Source organism: Mus musculus, chromosome 1 (genome assembly GCF_000001635.26).
Source record: "Mus musculus strain C57BL/6J chromosome 1, GRCm38.p6 C57BL/6J".
NCBI lineage: Eukaryota > Metazoa > Chordata > Mammalia > Rodentia > Muridae > Mus > Mus musculus.
Window position 1 is genome coordinate 158,736,649 of NC_000067.6, and position 17,095 is coordinate 158,753,743.

General features: G+C 41.6%; 1 protein-coding gene across 2 annotated transcripts in view; it reads right to left on the reverse strand.

Moving 5' to 3' along the window:
- The window catches only part of Pappa2 (pappalysin 2), a 248,725-nt gene that overhangs the window by 24,922 nt on the left and 206,708 nt on the right, over positions 1-17,095 (reverse strand). For both annotated transcript variants that reach the window (XM_006496824.4, NM_001085376.3), the window contains one exon: positions 13,882-13,953. In XM_006496824.4, the coding sequence (XP_006496887.1) occupies positions 13,882-13,953 (72 nt within the window). The remainder of the gene's footprint in view (positions 1-13,881; positions 13,954-17,095) is intronic.

The window sequence follows — 17,095 nt, forward strand, 5'->3', positions numbered from 1 at the left end:
AACTCTCATCATCTATCTCTTGAAATAATTTCCTGTCTATACCTTTGGGTTTTTTCCCCATGAGCTTTAATATCTAAAACTGTGCAGCATCTGATCTTGTCATTTCTTGATGAGAAAGTATATGACACTCTACTAAGTTTTCAGAAAAGTCTATATTGCAAGACCCTTCCTAACCTGGACCCTGTCTCCTTGGTTGTGCCTGAGCCTCCATATGCAAACATTCTAATACATCTATGGATATCTCATATATTTTCTTATTCTAGTGCTCTCCACTCATATTCTTTTGCAGCCTGTGTGCTTTGTGCTTTGTCTCCAACTAGAGAAATTGCCATATTCTTCGAGGCTACTTGCAAGTGGTAATTGCTAAGAACCCTTCAAGAACCCTGACAAGAACCTGCTTCTGGCTTGATCCACAAATGCAATGTCTATTTTCCCCCTGGAGAACTTCACTCATAGCTCTACATCAGGATGAGCAGTGACTCTGAGTAGGTAGAGCCTTGATTCTTTTATCCTTATCTCCTAATATCTAATACTCTACATAGTCAATACATTTTCCTTGAGTCATTAGTCTTCCATGAGATCCAGCTGTGGGGCACTTTTTCAACTAGTGATCAAGTGGGGAGAGCCCCTTGTGGGTGGTACCATCTCTGGGCTGGTAGTCTTGGGTTATTTAAGAACACTTAACATTTATCCTAGAAACTTGAACAGATATCTGCGTGGTTCTAGGCAGAAGTAAGAATTTAGAAGTAAAAGAAAAGAAATATGCTAAATAGTGGGCACTCTCTCTGCTAGCCGCCTCTTCTTCACCCCTATGGTCATCACCTCTTCCTAAGGGAAGAGTTATAGCTTAGTGATCACTAAACATCTGCTACACCAAGGCTTAGAGTTGGAAATGTGAGACTAACTGAACAAGACAGTAAGTCACATCCTTCTGTGGTCTCTGCATCAGCTCCTGCTTCCTGACCTGCTTGAGTTTCAGTCCTGACTTCCTTGGTGATGAACAGCAGTGTGGAAGTGTAAGCTGAATAAACCCTTTCCTTCCCAACTTGCTTCTTGGTCTTGATGTTTGTGTAGGAATAGAAACCCTGACTAAGACAATGGTGAACTTAACAATTAGGAAGTCAGAAAACAAATGAACAAGTGATAACTGATGCATCAGGTTCAAGAAAAGCTGAAAGCTAAATGTTCACAATGTCATGAGCCCCAGAAAGTTCAGGTGCCTGGGAAGGCAAGTCCATGCATGTGAAAGTTCATGGCCTGTGAAAGCAGGGCCACTCGTGTGCATGATCCCATGTATGTGTGATGGTGTCAGAGTGCACTGTCATCTTATAATAGGAAGTCTGCACTATATTAAGGAAAATCTAGTCTCAGGTAGAGCGGTAGAGGTCAGGGGCCAGAGGACCAGGCATTGGTCGTCTTCCAAACCAGCTGGGGTATACTAGCAGCCTTTCAAACTTAGTTCATGTGTTTCTTCTATAACATTAAAAAAAAAAGTCAAAGTGAAAGAAATAAGTATACCTGATGTGGTTGAGGCAAAGATTAAAATCTATTAATTGGGATCTGAAATATATTCTTCCTACTACAAATGATGTTTGCTGCGGTTTGTAAATACACATAATCCACTTAGAAGTGCCATTTTCTATCTTTACTTCATTGCTGAATTAGTCCAAAGAGGAGATATATAAACACTTGCATACCTGCATGGAATTTATATACTTAAAATAATTTATATATTTAAAATGAAGTATAAGAAACTGAACAGGCTTCCCAGTAGGACTTACTTACTGAAATAAACATTTAATAAATAATCCAATATAAAGTTATCTATTTTATTAGGGTGAGCTAGAAATTCAGTTACATGGATTTTCTAAAAAAATATATACATATGATCATTTTAATAAAAGTTATGGCCAGTAACCTTGATAGTGAGTTTAAAATGATTAATACCTCACAGGATTTATGAATAGTTTCAATAACTTCATTTGCATCTTGGTCAGATGGGTTTAATAGACATTTTAATGCACAGTTCTTCACATAGCAAAGTCCCAATGAGAAGCAAGAAAGGATTGAGCTATTTATAGATACAATGGTGATTACTGCTCATTCAGTTTTTAAGTCAAGGTCACAGATTAGCACAATGGTTTTCAACCTGTGGGTTGGGACCAAGCCGTTCTGAATTATTCTGAATGCTTACATCAGAATAATTGTTGAGAAGGAGCAGAAAGCTATAGCAGAAGAAAGAAAAGAAGAGAGCATTTCTGTTGATGAACATGTGATAGATAAGGACTCTGTCAATCATTTGATAATCCAGTGGTTCCCAACATTCCTAATGCTGTACAACAGAGCTCCTTATGTTGGGGGTGACACCCCCCAACCATAAAATTATTCTCATTGCTACTTCATAACTGTGATTTTGCTACTGTTATGAATCGTAATGTAAATATCCGATCTGCAGGATATCTGATATACGATGGCTTGGTCCCGACACCACAGGTTGAAAACCACTGTGCTAATCTGTGACCTTGGTTTAAAAACTTAAGGGCAGTGAAGGAAAAGCAGAGAGTACATTAGACAAAGGGTGGAGTGAAAGACAGCAAGAAGGAAAATCCCTGCTGTAAAAAGCAATGAACAGAGTGAGAGAGTGGCCCACCCAGGAAGCCAGGGACAAAAGAAGCAAACCACAGCCTTATAGAAAGCCCCCCAGGCTGGCAGAGCACAGCTCTGGGAGAGTCTTAGACCAGCATAAACTCTTGTGCATGTTGTTAATCTAAGTGAGGTTTTACAATTTGCAAGGTTGTGCTTTAAATGTTTTACCCTATTTTTAAAAAAGCAGGGGGGAAAAACAACAACAATGGTTTTAGCTTTCAAAGTGAAAACCTAGTCCCCATTAACGTTTGAAGTCTGATTTTTGGAGATTCCAGCTGGAGACTCTGAAGTTGAGCCCTGAACCAAACGGGACTCTGGACAAACCCAAAGACTTGCCTAGATTTTCAGGCTGCTGCAGATATTGCACAAAACTGGCGGAGAAACTCACAAACAAATCTCTTGAGGGGATTGGAATTTGGCAGCTAGTGAGCCTGGAAGACAGCTCAGGCTTAAGCTAATTTCCAATTCCTCTCTGGATTTTAACACGTCTAACACATCTTTAGATTTAGAGCTGCAACGACTACAGTATTCCAACCAGAAAGTAGTGACTGTCACTAGTTTCTAGGACACTGCCTTCCCAATCCAAACTATCATTTTATAATTCCCTTCCTCTCATAGATCCTCACAGACTTAGCAACGATTCCAACTAAGCCCAGAGGATGAATCTTTGGAGAAAAGGCATGATTAGTGGATCTGGTTTTGAATGGCTGAGATATGGCAAAAAGAGTTTTAATTGCCGGCTATTACTTAAATAACACATATAAATAAGGAAGAAATAAGAGATGTTACCTTCAACATCATGCAGTGTAGTTGCCCTAAAGTTGGAATAAAGTGCCCAATCTTGTATCAGAAATACAATTTATTTTCCCCCCTTTTAATGAGAAATTCATTAAGACAGACACCAAGGAGGGTGTTCTATGAAGGATCAGGAGCAATTCCGTGCGTCTTTTTCTAAGTCCTTAAGATGCTGTCTTAATACTGTCAAGCCTTTGGCATGGGTTAAGAGGAAACTGTGCTACTGGTGATGAAAAGCATGCTACTGAAGGACCGGAACAGGGATAAATCTTACAGATAGGAAGGCTTGGGGGCGGGGCAGTTGAAGAGCTTTCTCTACAAAGCCAAGGAGAATAGAAATGAGATTTTGGACCACAGTGGGGGTACTTAGTATTGATATACCTACAGTTCTATGTTATTTTTTCACACCATATCATAAGACCTTAAGGCTGAGTGTGTAAGTTCCCTAGGGAGTTTGGTGAAAGTGATGGCTGGACCTTGTTTCCAGTCTCTGATTCAAATGGGGAAAAGAGGTTTCCTGAGATGCTAACAAGCCTTCAGCTGCAGCGGCTGCCAACCCATCCCCTGCAAGTGTTGGGGTCCTTCATCTAGAGCAGCAGTTTTTGACCTTTCTAATGCCATGACCCTTTAATACAGCTCCTCACATCGTGGTGATCTACAACCATAAAATTGTTTTGTTGCTACTTCATAAGTGTAATTTTGCTACTGTTATAAATCGTAATATAAATATCTGATATGTAACCCCCAGAGAGGCCATGACCCACAGGATAAGAACCACTGATCCAGAGAGAAAACTCTCTTTTTGCTTTCTTAGTGGTAGGCCTAAGTCAGCTTCCACTTTTGCTGCCTTAAGAAATGTAGGCATCACTATATTCCTGGACACCCACACCTTTTAGAACAATGTGTTTTTACATTTACAACTGCACGGAGAGTGAGATTTTAGCTACTCACACTTTAACTTCACATGCTAAAACAAGAACTGAAACACACATGCACATGCACGCACACTCATCCGATCCTAGAAAACAAGAAGGCAGCAGTCTAACTAAGCATGCAAAATTTCTAGCAAAGGAGCCCACAGGATAGAAAAAGCCCATGATTCATCTCAGACAGGCTAACCTGTTTCTCCCCTTCCTACGTCCTCTGGGTGTCTCTTTTTGTGTGTGTGTCTGTATGAAGGCATTCTGTTCTCCTAAATAAAACCCAGCCCGAAAGCTTCTGCTTGCTAGTCAGATTTCAGAATTTCTACCTCTTCACAGTAGCAGTAGCATGCTATGCTTCCTTCCTAAACAAGGAAAAAATAGTGCAATCAAAATTCAGTTTTCATGCTACTGCTCTCTACCTAGCAAACTGCATATTGGTCCATGCTTCCTGTGGAGTTAAAGCACTACCCAATGTCTGTGAGTGATAAAAAAGCCTGAGATACCAGGCACAGCTAACACGAGTACCATCTGGAATATAAATAATAACAGGGAAGAAGAGCAAAGTCCAAGACAACAGAGTAGAAAGAGTCTGAGGAACGGGGCAGCAGATGGATCGAATTAGTGATGGAGGCACTGCTGGTATTCACTGCTAAAGGTGGAAAAACAGAACCGCTTCCCACCAATATTTCAGTCATCCAGACATGCCAGTGAAGCTAAATTTGCCCCCAGGGTCTTGTTTTTCCACTCCCAATTCCCTCTTATATAAATTCCTATAGAGGATACATTTAGGATAGTGACAGATTAAAAAGTATCTCAACGGCTACTTAAAAAAAATTACAAATATATTTACATTTAGCCACAGCAGGCTAGATTTAAAGAGAAATGGAATAGCAAGTCACCATTGGCGTTTGACACAGGGAGACAATATTTTACCCTGTCAGAAAGAGCAGAAATATAGGCCTTTAAAACTCTGGGAAAGCTAACATGCCTTTTAAACACTTCTTTTTATAACCTTGTATAAAGGTTAACACTTCCAGGTTATTCCCGGACAGTCATATTACATAGCTCACTCAATGTTCATGCCCATTATTTCCATTCTGCTAGGCTCTTGTGCGAGGTAATTACTAATTTTTCTCTATACAAAATATTCGGCAAATAAAAGTATTATAAGAGTCATTTTCCGTCTCAGTTTAGGCTTAAAGATAATCTGCTTATTTGGATTTCCCTTCAAGGTATCACTAGCTAGATTTCTATACCGTTGTAGTTGCCCTTGATGTGCCTTGGACTTTCTAAGCATTCTGAGGGCTAGACCTAAAGAGAAATAGAAGCAGGCCAATGGGGTCGAGGGGGATGAGAACATAACTAAGGTCTCATGTTTTCTGCCTGCGCTTACTTCAGTGATTGCTTTAAGAATAGAGGTGGCCTGGTCTCCACCCCAACTGAGACCAGAGTTTGGGGAGGTTGTTTTTGTTTTTGTTTTTGTTTTAAGACAACTATTACAGTCAAGCAATTCAGCCCTTCCTGGCCTGTAAGTATTGTAGTCTTGACATTTTCTGCCAATGTTTCTGAGTTCTAACCCTGACCTTTTTCAGTTTTATTTTGAGTGATTTTCTTTTTTTTTTAATTTATCTTTTATTAGATATTTTCTTTATATACATTTCAAATGCTATCCCGAAAGTTCCTTATACCCTCCCTCTGCCCTGCTCCCCTACCCACCCACTCCTGCTTCTTGGCCCTGGCATTCCCCCAGACTGGGGCATATAAAGTTTGCAATACCAAGGGGCCTCTCTTCCCAGTGATGGCTGACTTGGCCATCTTCTGCTATATGTGCATGAGCTCCAGGGGGGTACTGATTAGTTCATATTGTTGTTCTACCTATAGGGTTGCAGACCCCTTCAGCTCCTTGGGTGCTTTCTCTAGCTCCTCCATTGGGGGCCCTGTGTTCCATCTTATAGATGACTGTGAGCATCCACTTCTGTATTTGCCAGGCACTGGCATAGTCTCACAAGAGACAGCTATAACAGGGTCCCTTCAGCAAAATCTTTCAGGGACATGCAATAGTGTCTGGGTTTCCACTATGTTCATAGCAGCCTTATTTATAATAGCCAGAAGCTGGAAAGAACCCAGATGTCCTTCAACAGAAGAATGGATACAGAAAATGTGGTACATTTACACAATGGAGTACTACTCAGCTATTAAAAACAATGAATTTATGAAATTCTTGGACAAATGGATGTATCTGGAGGATATTATCCTTAGTGAAGTAACCCAATCACAAAAGAAGTCATTAGATATGCACACACTGATAAGTGGATATTAGCTCAGAAACATAGAACACCCAAGATACAATTTGCAAAATACACAAAAAAAAAATCAATAAGAGGGAAGACCAATGGGTAGATACTTCATTCCTCCTTAGAATAGGGAACAAAATACCCATGAAAGGAGTTACAGAGACAAAGTTTGGAGCTAAGATGAAAGGATGGACTATCCAGAGACTACCCCACCCAGGGATCCATCCCATAATCAGCCACCAAACCCAGACACTATTGAGTGATTTTCTTCACTTGTCTGAAAAGTCCTGGAAGATACATCTTTTCCCAAGATGCGAGGTAGATAGGATGTCTAAAATCATCTGTCCATGAATAAACTAACCTGACACTGTGATTCCTACATGTAGCTGAAGAATACCTTCAGGAGAGTCCCTGGGGTCTTTTGACAAAAGGAAATTCTAGGATTTCATGCAAAGTATAATATAAAATAAAAAGGAGAACTCCAGAGTCTTCATTTTAAAGCCATTATGCCCATGTAGTCCTAATCATGATTTTCAAGTAGCTCCTACATGAACCCTCTGCCTACCAAGTGTCTGAGATGAGGCACTATGCATCTTGCTGTTGGACTGCACAGGCCTCCCCTTACCATGCAATTTGTAGCAGTGATGTTGAGGTGCACTTCTTGGACTAAAACAACATACCTGCTAAATTGAAGAAGTGTTGTCTCTCTGACCAATATTTTGTCTTGGAATATGACATCAGTCAAGGAGATTATGTTCCTTACAAATATAGGAGTTGGAAAAATTTTGTTCTAGAACTTTCCATAGTGGAAAAAATCAGACTTGCAGACATATGGATATTTTTACTCAATTCTTTTTTCCCTTTGAAAATGGTCTTTATCGTTAGGCTTTTCTTCTACTCTTCTGAAAACCTTTTATTCCTTTAAGTATATCAAAGTGATAAACGGTATTACTCCAGAATCTTCATGAATCTAAGGTCCAAGGAGTCTCATTAAACAGTCTTTGGCCTAACTTTCTTCACCGTGGCTTGTTTTCTCCCATCTCAGTATATAAGATTTTGAAACATAGGTTTTGCCACCTTGTGCGAATTAACAGTTAGAACAAAGCACAACTATCTCTCTAAATAGCAGAAGTTGTTCAGTGTCGGTGACAAATGAGGTTCAGTGAGTCCCTATCATATATTCAGTATTAACAACGCACAGCAGGTGCATGGGCATTCTTTGGCATGTTCCAACTCCCATCTCATGGTCTCATAGATCAAGTTTTCTCTTGTAGGTCAATGCCAGGATAGAAACATTAAATAAAAGCTAGAACTGTCTTGAACTTATCATTAGGAAGGTAGTGTCTACTAGTTTTCACACAAAGCCCACCTTGTAAATCAGAAGTTAAGAGGAAGCAAGAGGGCTTCAGCTCTTAAGGAGACCATGTAAGAAAAGGGATGGTGGGTGTAATGAGGACCCAGATCTATCTAACAGGCAAAACACGCCCCAAAGAAAGGAGGATTGCTGCTTCTCTTGATAGATTCTGCTGAGGAGAGCCTCACATTTGGAAGGATGCATCTCCATTGTTCTTCCGAATCTTCATTCTGACAATTAGTAAACATAAATTTTATCTGCCCAATGTAAAAGCTGTGTAAACTTCAATTTAGAGAAGTAACTGAAATTCCCCAAGTGAATGGGTAGTGGCGGATAGGATTAAGCTTGACTCTGCACCCCAGACAATATCCTGCCTCCTGCGCCATGCATCTTTCTGCAACTGCACAGCCTTCTATGAAGGAGCTTTCCTCTGTACTCTGATGTCCCAGTCCAGCTTTTGCTTCCACTGAGCTGTTTCCCAGTGGACTGACTCAGGTTATTTTCCAATTTAATTTTCCCAAATCAAATCACTCCCTCTATCTCTCCACTCCCTTCCTCAGAAGAGCATCTAACAATATTATGTCAGTGTCTTTAAGAGATACCATGAAAGTGAGCAGGACCCTGTCCTCCAAACTCCTGGTTTTGTAGCCAACTTGAAGCTTACACCTACTGGGTAAGCATGAAATAACCTTCTAAGCATCATGGCAGGTGTTCATGAGGGCAAGCATATGAATTTAGAGAAGGAAGGCCAGTTACAATGTTGTGAGGTTCCAAACAACTGTCAAAGGCTTTAGAATATCCCAAGAATATCAATTGAGCATGGTTACCATGGTGATTTGTAGTACTATTCCTTGGGGAGTATCACTATTAGCATCGTTTAGCAGCTTAAACAACTTCTAACTATTGTTTATTTCACCTTAAAGAGAGCCAGAGAGGTGCTGTGCATAGCTAAGGATTGTAGTCAGAATTTGCACTTAATTTTCTTGTGGAGTATGTATGTGCACATGTATGTATGTGTATACTTCTTCATGTATGTGAGTGTGAACAGACATACATGTTAAGGTCAGAGGACAAACTGTGGTTTTTGTTATTGCCTTCCCCTGGCTTGAGACAGGGTTGCTTTGTTGTTCACAACTGTAGAAAAGAAGACCCGTGAGCTTCTAATCTTTGGTCTCTAGCTCTCATCTCTCCGGAGGAACACTGGAATTCCTAACACGTATTTGCATGTTCAGCCCTAGGTGGGGTCTTCACAATTACATGGTAAGTGCTTACCCAATGAACCATCTCCCCAGCCCCACATCTAATCATTCAAAACAAAACAAAAACGGCACAACTCTACAGGAAACAATAAATACTCCAAGAGAGAATATCAGACACTATTCAGGAAACTGACCTTACAGGGATGACCTTACAGGGATATATGATCACAGCAAAAGCAAAGCCAAAGTGTAAGTCAAGTTTAACCAGCCCATAGGAATGACATTAATAAGTTCTGTGGGAAAGCAGCAGGTAAATTCCTAGAGAGCTGTTCCGAATTTACATCAGCAGTGCTCAACCTGTGGGCTGCAATCCATTTGGGGTATGAAGAATTCTTTCACAGGGCTCTCATATGAGGTACCCTACACATTAGATATTTCCAGTTATGAAGTATCAATGAAATAATTTTATGGGTGGGGGTCAACACAACATGAGGAACTGTATTAAATGGTCATACCATTAGGAAGGCTGAGAACCACTGATGTAAGTGAGCCTAGGACTGTGACCTTGGGCAAAAGTGAAAATAGGCCTTTGTGAAAGGAAAAGAAAAAAATGGGTAAAAGAATGAAAGGGAGAAGGAGGGTGGGAGGGAAGAGAGAGGGAGAGAAGGAAGAGAGAGGGAGGGAGGGAAGAGAGAGGGAGGGAAGAGAGAGGGAGAGAAGGAAGAGAGAGGGAGGAAGGGAAGAGAGAGGGAGAGAAGGGAGAGGGAGGGAGGGAGGGAGGGAAGAGAGAGGGAGAGAAGGAAGAGAGAGGGAGGGAGGGAAGAGAGAGGGGGAGAAGGAAGAGAGAGGGAGGGAGGGAAGAGAGAGGGAGAGAAGGAAGAGAGAGGGAGGGAGGGAAGAGAGAGGGAGAGAAGGAAGAGAGAGGGAGAGAGGGAGGGAGGGAAGGAAGAAAGAGGGACAGATGGAGGTAAAGGAAGGAGAGAGGGAAGAGGGAGAGGATTTGCTTTAAATGTACTTAAACTATCTGATATTACAAAATTCAAGAGTAGAATGAAGACTCACTGCAACTTGTTACTTTACAGAGTGAGGGGATACACTTTTGGTTCTGTTTCTGTCTCAGTTCTCTCTGCTCTGTCCTCTATGCTAAATGGAGTTTTATTGAACAAGGATCTGACAGAATAAACATTATTTTACTAGACAGTTTTCATAGAATATTTTAGGGAATGGTTGTGTAAGCAGTGAATAAATTGACTCATTTCTTAGTTAATAAACTGAGTTCCAGCTACTCCAGATATCGTGTTGAGTAGCCAGTGTACAACAATGCAAAAGGCATTTTCAGCCTGCAGCTAGCTACAATGTTCGGAAACCCAAAAAAAATCAATGTTTCCCCTAAGGTCATAAGAAGTTTAAAAAAAAAGAGTGTCAGAATAATTATATACTTTATAAGGTCTGGGAGTGATGGGTAGGTGTTGGGTATTGAATAATCCAAGTAGAATAGGTTCCTGGGAAACACTGAAGGATCTGCATTAGTTAGCATGGTGTAGAAACTCACCAAACTGGTACTATTGACATTTGAGGCATCACAATATTCGGTTGTGAAAAGGTTGCCAGCGTCCTAGGCTTCTACCCATTAGATGCCAGTAGCTCCCTTCATTCACCAAATAGGTGTGGGGTATGAAATTGATCTTAGCTAAAAGCCACTCACTTATGGGAACATAAGCTGGTTCGGGAATGTAACTAAATATATATGAAAGTACCAGGTATAGAATAATATGGGACAAGACTGCTACATCCAAAGATGAAAAAAAAAAAAAGTTGGGAGGGTTAAATTTTTGTAAGACAGTCTCTCTATGTAGCCTTGGCTGTCCTGGAGCTTCCAACGTTGATCATACTGGCCTTGAGTTCACATAGATCCTCTTGTCTCTGCCTTATAATTACTACATATAACACACAGACACACACAGACACACAAACACAGGCACACACACACACACACACACACACACACACACACACACAGAGGAGTGGGTTAGAGAGAGAGAGAGTATAGTTATTTCTGAACAAAGGAAGCTTCAATATAGGAATTCCCAGATTAGTAACTTTCTAAGTCTCCTCCCTGGGTCTGGGATAGTAGTTCTTAGATTTCCACAGTGACTTCTATAATTCTCTGCTGGTTAAGATACAGATTGCTGGCCCCCTGTAAAGTTTCTAAAGCAGTGGGTTTAGGATGGACCTAAGAAGGTACATTCTACTGAGTCCCCAGGTGATGACAAAAACATTAGTCAAGGTCAAGACAGAACCACTGGTGTCAGTCAGAGAGTGTGGGGTTAGCAGTGCACGATAGCAGTGTGTCAGGGAAAGCAACCAGGGAGAAGCGAGCATTGATTTTTATGGCGTCCTCAAAGAGAACATAGCTAAGTAAGAAGCTCTGGATGATAGATCATTCTAGAGCATATGCTGGGGTCCAGGTCAGGGGAAAGGACAAGCATGGAAAGCTCTGTATTGTAACCTTCTGGAAAGCACTGAAGCCAACCCCAAGCCCTGACATCCACCCTCGTCCTGGAGATGATGCATAGAAACAGCAGAAGGAAACTCTCCGGATATGTTTGATCTCTGTCCAGCTCCCTAAGCCCTCGGTCTGTTTATCTCCCTCTTTCCCTGGCCTCCTCTTCTCCCCAGCACCCCCTGCCCAGTGGATGATTCACTGCCTCCCCTCGCTTCCCCACCCCACCCCACCACCATCTGTTTTTCTAATGATGGCAGAGGATGAGCTGTTCTGTTGGCCCCGCACCATCACACAGCACACTCCATGCTAGCATTAGCCCTCATGCATCCTCAGAATGCTGTTTTATGGGTATCTTTTCCCCAGCAAGTTTTCTCTTAAAGCCCGCCCTTCCCTTTTCTCTGGTCTCACGTGGATCCCAGTTTCTTAGAACTAGATCAAGAGACTCAGATACAGAGCCGAGGTCTAACATGTATGCCTCCAAGCAGGTTGGGTGTGTTTGAAGGGATTGCTGGAAATCAATGGCAGTTAAAGGCGCTCTCTGTAGCACACTCCAAGGAGCCAAAAATATCTGGGCAGGGCTGCAAAGTGGCTTATTGAATTCCAAAGAGAGGTTTGGATGAATAAATTTGCAGTGGATCGTGGGGAGTGGAGAAAGCCCTGAGCAAGTGAAGACCTGATGGATGTATGGTGTTGACATAGGGATGGATGTGGCAAAGCCATTCTGGGAGAACCAAGGATGACTGTTAACTGTGTAAAGAAAATGGCCACTCTATCTTTCTCTTCTCTGATAACTATGCTCTTCAGAGACACCCTACAGAGACTTTTCCCTACTGAGATGAGCTAAACCTGTCTCCTGATCTAGCCCTGTATTATAAACTCAGCCTCCTTTTTCAGCTGCAATAACTGATCTCCCTGTTGAATTCTATCTAGTAAGCACACTAAGTGTCTCAGGGTGCTGCAGTTTCTCCATCAGAGATCTGAGCTGAGCTGATCCCAATTTTTCTGTGGCTCTACTGTGTCTGCCTGCCTGCCTGCCTGTCTGTGTGTCCATCTGTCTATCTATCTGTCTATCTATCTGTCTATCTATCTATCTATTTACATTTTCTTTATACTTTCTCCACCTCAGCCAGAACCTTTCCCTGGAGCCATGCTGGACAGGGCAGTGCCTAAACAAGAATATTTGTATCTGTCCCCGGCTGTTCCTAGAATTGGAGGGCCTATTTAAATGGGCTATGTGTGTATTCTCCTTTTCAGTGTCAGAGTTCTTGGGCTGTTCTCTCTAGACAATGCTCTGATTCATTTTAGACTCTTCTTTGTTAAGTTAAAGAAGTTACTGCCCTAGAAGTGACCCACTGACAGGAATCCACTATAGAAGAAGGAAGACAAAATTTCTTCTTTCATAATGAAGATTTAGGTCAGACCACTCAATAGTGCAGTATAGGTCTTCATAGAAGTTTGCATTGATACCAGCATGACCTTTCAGTTGATGCAAAGGAGGAAAGCTGCAGACAGGTGGCCACAGTGACTGGAGTAATATCTGCTCTGGGATTTTACCTGCTATTCATGTAGAGGTGATTTTGGCCACAACTTCCATATATTTTTGTTTGGTAAAAAAAAATATTACACAGAGAATTTTTGTATTTATTTTAATTTGTAGTATGTCTATGTATGACATTATATAAATTCATATGCATCTCAATTTTAAGCAAAGCCTAGTGACTTTTACCTACCTATAACCCTGGTACTTGGGAGGCTGAGACAGAAGGATTACCACAGATCTAGTCTTGGCTATAATGGCTGCAGTATAATACCTTGTCTACACACACACACACACACACACACACACACACCTCAAAGTTGGTTTTAGGTACTTTGCTAACTGAACAAAATTGTTATAGTAAAATCCTTATTTAACTAATTCCAAGGCATAGTTACATATCCCAAAGCCATAAATAATTCTGGCTTGTCTTTTAAGTGACTGAGATTTTACTAAAATAAAACTGAGTTCAGAAACCCTACATTCTGTAAATTTGGGACTGAGAGGCAACTACATTTAGGAAATTAAGGGAAGGAGAGAGGGATCAGAAGAAACGGGGCCTTGAATTGGAGGGACTAATATTACTCAAATCTCTCCACACGACTTGGGGAAGTCAAGCCCACATACCTCACATGACTGGATGCAGTGCACCAGAGAGGGATCTGGGTGCCACTGGCGCCTGCCGGTACACACGATACTCTACAAAAGAAATGAAGGAAACAGAGACATTAGGTCTATGGAAGTAATGCTTAGGTCCATGCTTATCCCACCAGCCAGCACCAGGGCTTTGAAGGCAAGACCCTCAGTGTGTGCCTGGTAAGCAATTGGTCTTGCCTATGGATACCACAAACCCTGCTGGGTAGCAGGAAAGGTTGAAACCCTCAAAGTAGGATCTTTGTTCCACTGTCATCTTCTTCCTTCCTTAGGGTACCACAATTTTTAGAGTACGTTGAGTATATAACACTGACCATCTGGCAAAGGATTTTCTCATGCCTCAACTGCCACCAGCGCCCTGCCCAAAGGGTAGACACTGTTGGACTGACTGCTCCACTCTTTCTCCCAAGGTAGACCAGTCCCCCAAGCTTCTTCTCCACAGAAAAATCCCTCAGACCTTCTGGGTCTGGCAGCTAAAGATCAATGGCCTCTGTCTCCAACAAAGCCTGGGAGATCACCATGGAGGATTCCTGACTGGCTTTCCATGTCGCAGGTGATACAGTTTAATTGATACAGGGGTCACCTGGCTTATATTTCCTACTTATATTTATCTTTTCAGATCTCTGTGAAAGCTGGAAAGTCTTTTCTCACCTCCAAAGCAGTCTGGCTTTAGAGTGACTTTGGGTGCAAAAGATAAACACGTTGCTTGCTGATGATCCAAACGTAGAAACTTTTTTAAAAGCTTGGATTACATGAGTTAAGTCTCTTAAATAAAAAGGCTTTGAGGCTGAGAAATGATTGGCCAGCCTGAATTGGTTTCATATATGAACGTTGGGCCTTGCTTTTCCTAGAGCTACTGGGTCTCCTGCTAAAATGGCTAAACTCACATGCAGGTTTCAATAAAGCAAAATCAAGCTATATTGCCTGCTACTCATGACTAAAAAAAATTACTTCTTAAAAGAAATATTTATTTACAATGACCACTCTCAATATCCAGCCACCTATTTCTCATGGTGAGTTATTGGATGTTTCCAGGTGAAAGAAAAATAAAACGTTTAAGGTTTTGTTTACATTGCAGGGGTCTAAGGATGTGACTTAAGATGTATAGAGGCAAGTGCTGAAGGTATGAGGGCGTGGTGGAAGGCATGTGAAAAACAACACCCAAAGATGCTGCAATGTGATGGGAAGACTGCAAAAACTCAAGTTTAGTAAATGACATTCTGATCAGCTATTAACTTAACCCCGGTAAAGCAATAGCTATTGTTATTGTCACAGACTCGAAATTGTGAATTTCCATTAGTGGTTTTCTAAATAGAGACTTAAAAGCGCTCCTTGGGCTAAAAACATCTCTGTCCAATTTTTCCATTCCTCTGCAGAGAGGAATGGGTATGTTTGCTTTTACCCAGAACCAGCTTTTGGGTCCTCAAAATCTTTTATCCCTCAGTTTTCTTTCTTGCCAAGAAAGTTCTGTCTTATTCAAATGAATGTTTATGCTTCCACTATGTGAATGACTTCTCCCTTTGCTGTTGTTATCCTAGCTCAAAGGCATGAGTGTCCTGTTTGCAGATACTACTTTTCTACAAGGATTTCAGTGGAGATTATAGACAGTGACCATGCTAATACCTTCCATCCCTAGCCTATATCTGTCTGAGCAGATTCACTCATCTGACAGATCCCATCTAGGAATCAACTGTGACCCTGCAAACTGCTGCAAAATGGGCTCCCCTTGCTAGCCAGCCCTGGGTGGTCCTGTAAAACTGAAAGCCCCAGACTTTGCTGCAAGCTGCTGGAAACCAGTCCCTGCTATATTAAGCAGTGCAGCCAATGTGGTCCATCCCTCTCTGTTTAAGTGGGGTCAGCAAACTAAATGCTTCTGAGGACCTGTCCACAAGTCTCCTGCCACTGAGTGACTCTGTTCCCACTCACTGCCTTCCTGGACCACCGAGATGTCCCTCCCTACCCTCAGCTGTGAAGCAGCTACAGAAAAGACCAGTCATAACTTAATCCCCAACAAAAGGTTGGAATATTAGGTCTCAGCATGTACACCCAGAAATAGCTCAGCTCAACTGTAGGATTCCTATGGGTCAGATAAAGCCAGGGTTCTTCAGGAACTTGTGAAACAAATTCCCATCTGCCAAAAGGAGTCATTTCCCTTTCCTCTGGAAAAAGGGGACTTATGCTTCCCTACTTACATATATCTGTGGCAGCCATCAGTAGATCAAAGTCTGTGTTAGCCTCCAGGTGCCTAAAGTCCCTATTCACGAATACATTATACATTTCAAAGCCCCTATGATAGTCTCCTGCCCCTTATCACAAGCACAACCCAGTCCTTCTGCTATTCCAGTACTCAGGGTGGCAAAATCTTGGTACCTTGTCCCCATTATCTCCTCTACTGGGTCCCTCTAGCCTTCTTTCCCTGGCAGATAGCCCTGGCCAATCCTGTCTGTCTGTCTGTCTGTCTGTCTGCTCTAAACTCTTCCAGAGGACAATAAAACTCTCCCACTTAACCATGGAGAGGTCATGTTGGTGGTTTCTTTACTGTGCCCCTCACATAAAGCTTTCTTTTGCAACTCTCAGAAATAAACAGAAGAAATCTTCACACATGTCTGATATTTATAATTTAATGTAACAGTATGACAACATAATGTGATCTGTACTATAAGATGTCAACCTGCCTTCATTTTATCATTACAGTTAAATGGAATTATCAAACAAATATTTGAAACTGGACAGGAGTTTCAACCTACCAAAATGTCCAAGTTACTTTTCCTACCTACAGGTAGCATAACCCATTTATGTATGAACAATAATCAGACTCCATTGAATTTTTCTTACAAGAGGTAATGAGTTTTGATATTTAAAGTATCATGTTTGCTTATTGCCGCCAGGAAGCAGTGATGGGAAAATGTTAAAAATGCTCTTTTGTGAAGTGGATGACAGCACCCTTATTCCTTCTCACGGTATCCTATCTGATCATTTACTCAGTTCAGACCAAATGTATTAAAACAAAAAATCTTCCCCTACTAAACGCCATATTCTCCAGCAAGCAGAAGGATCTGCTGCTGTGTAGACCTAGTGCTGTCCTCTAAATGGCCAACATTGCTGAGGGAATGTCAGTTTCTCCATCTAAGTGACATTCAGCCTTCAAAGACTTGGGTCCCAAAATCCTCAACCTGATGGCGTATCC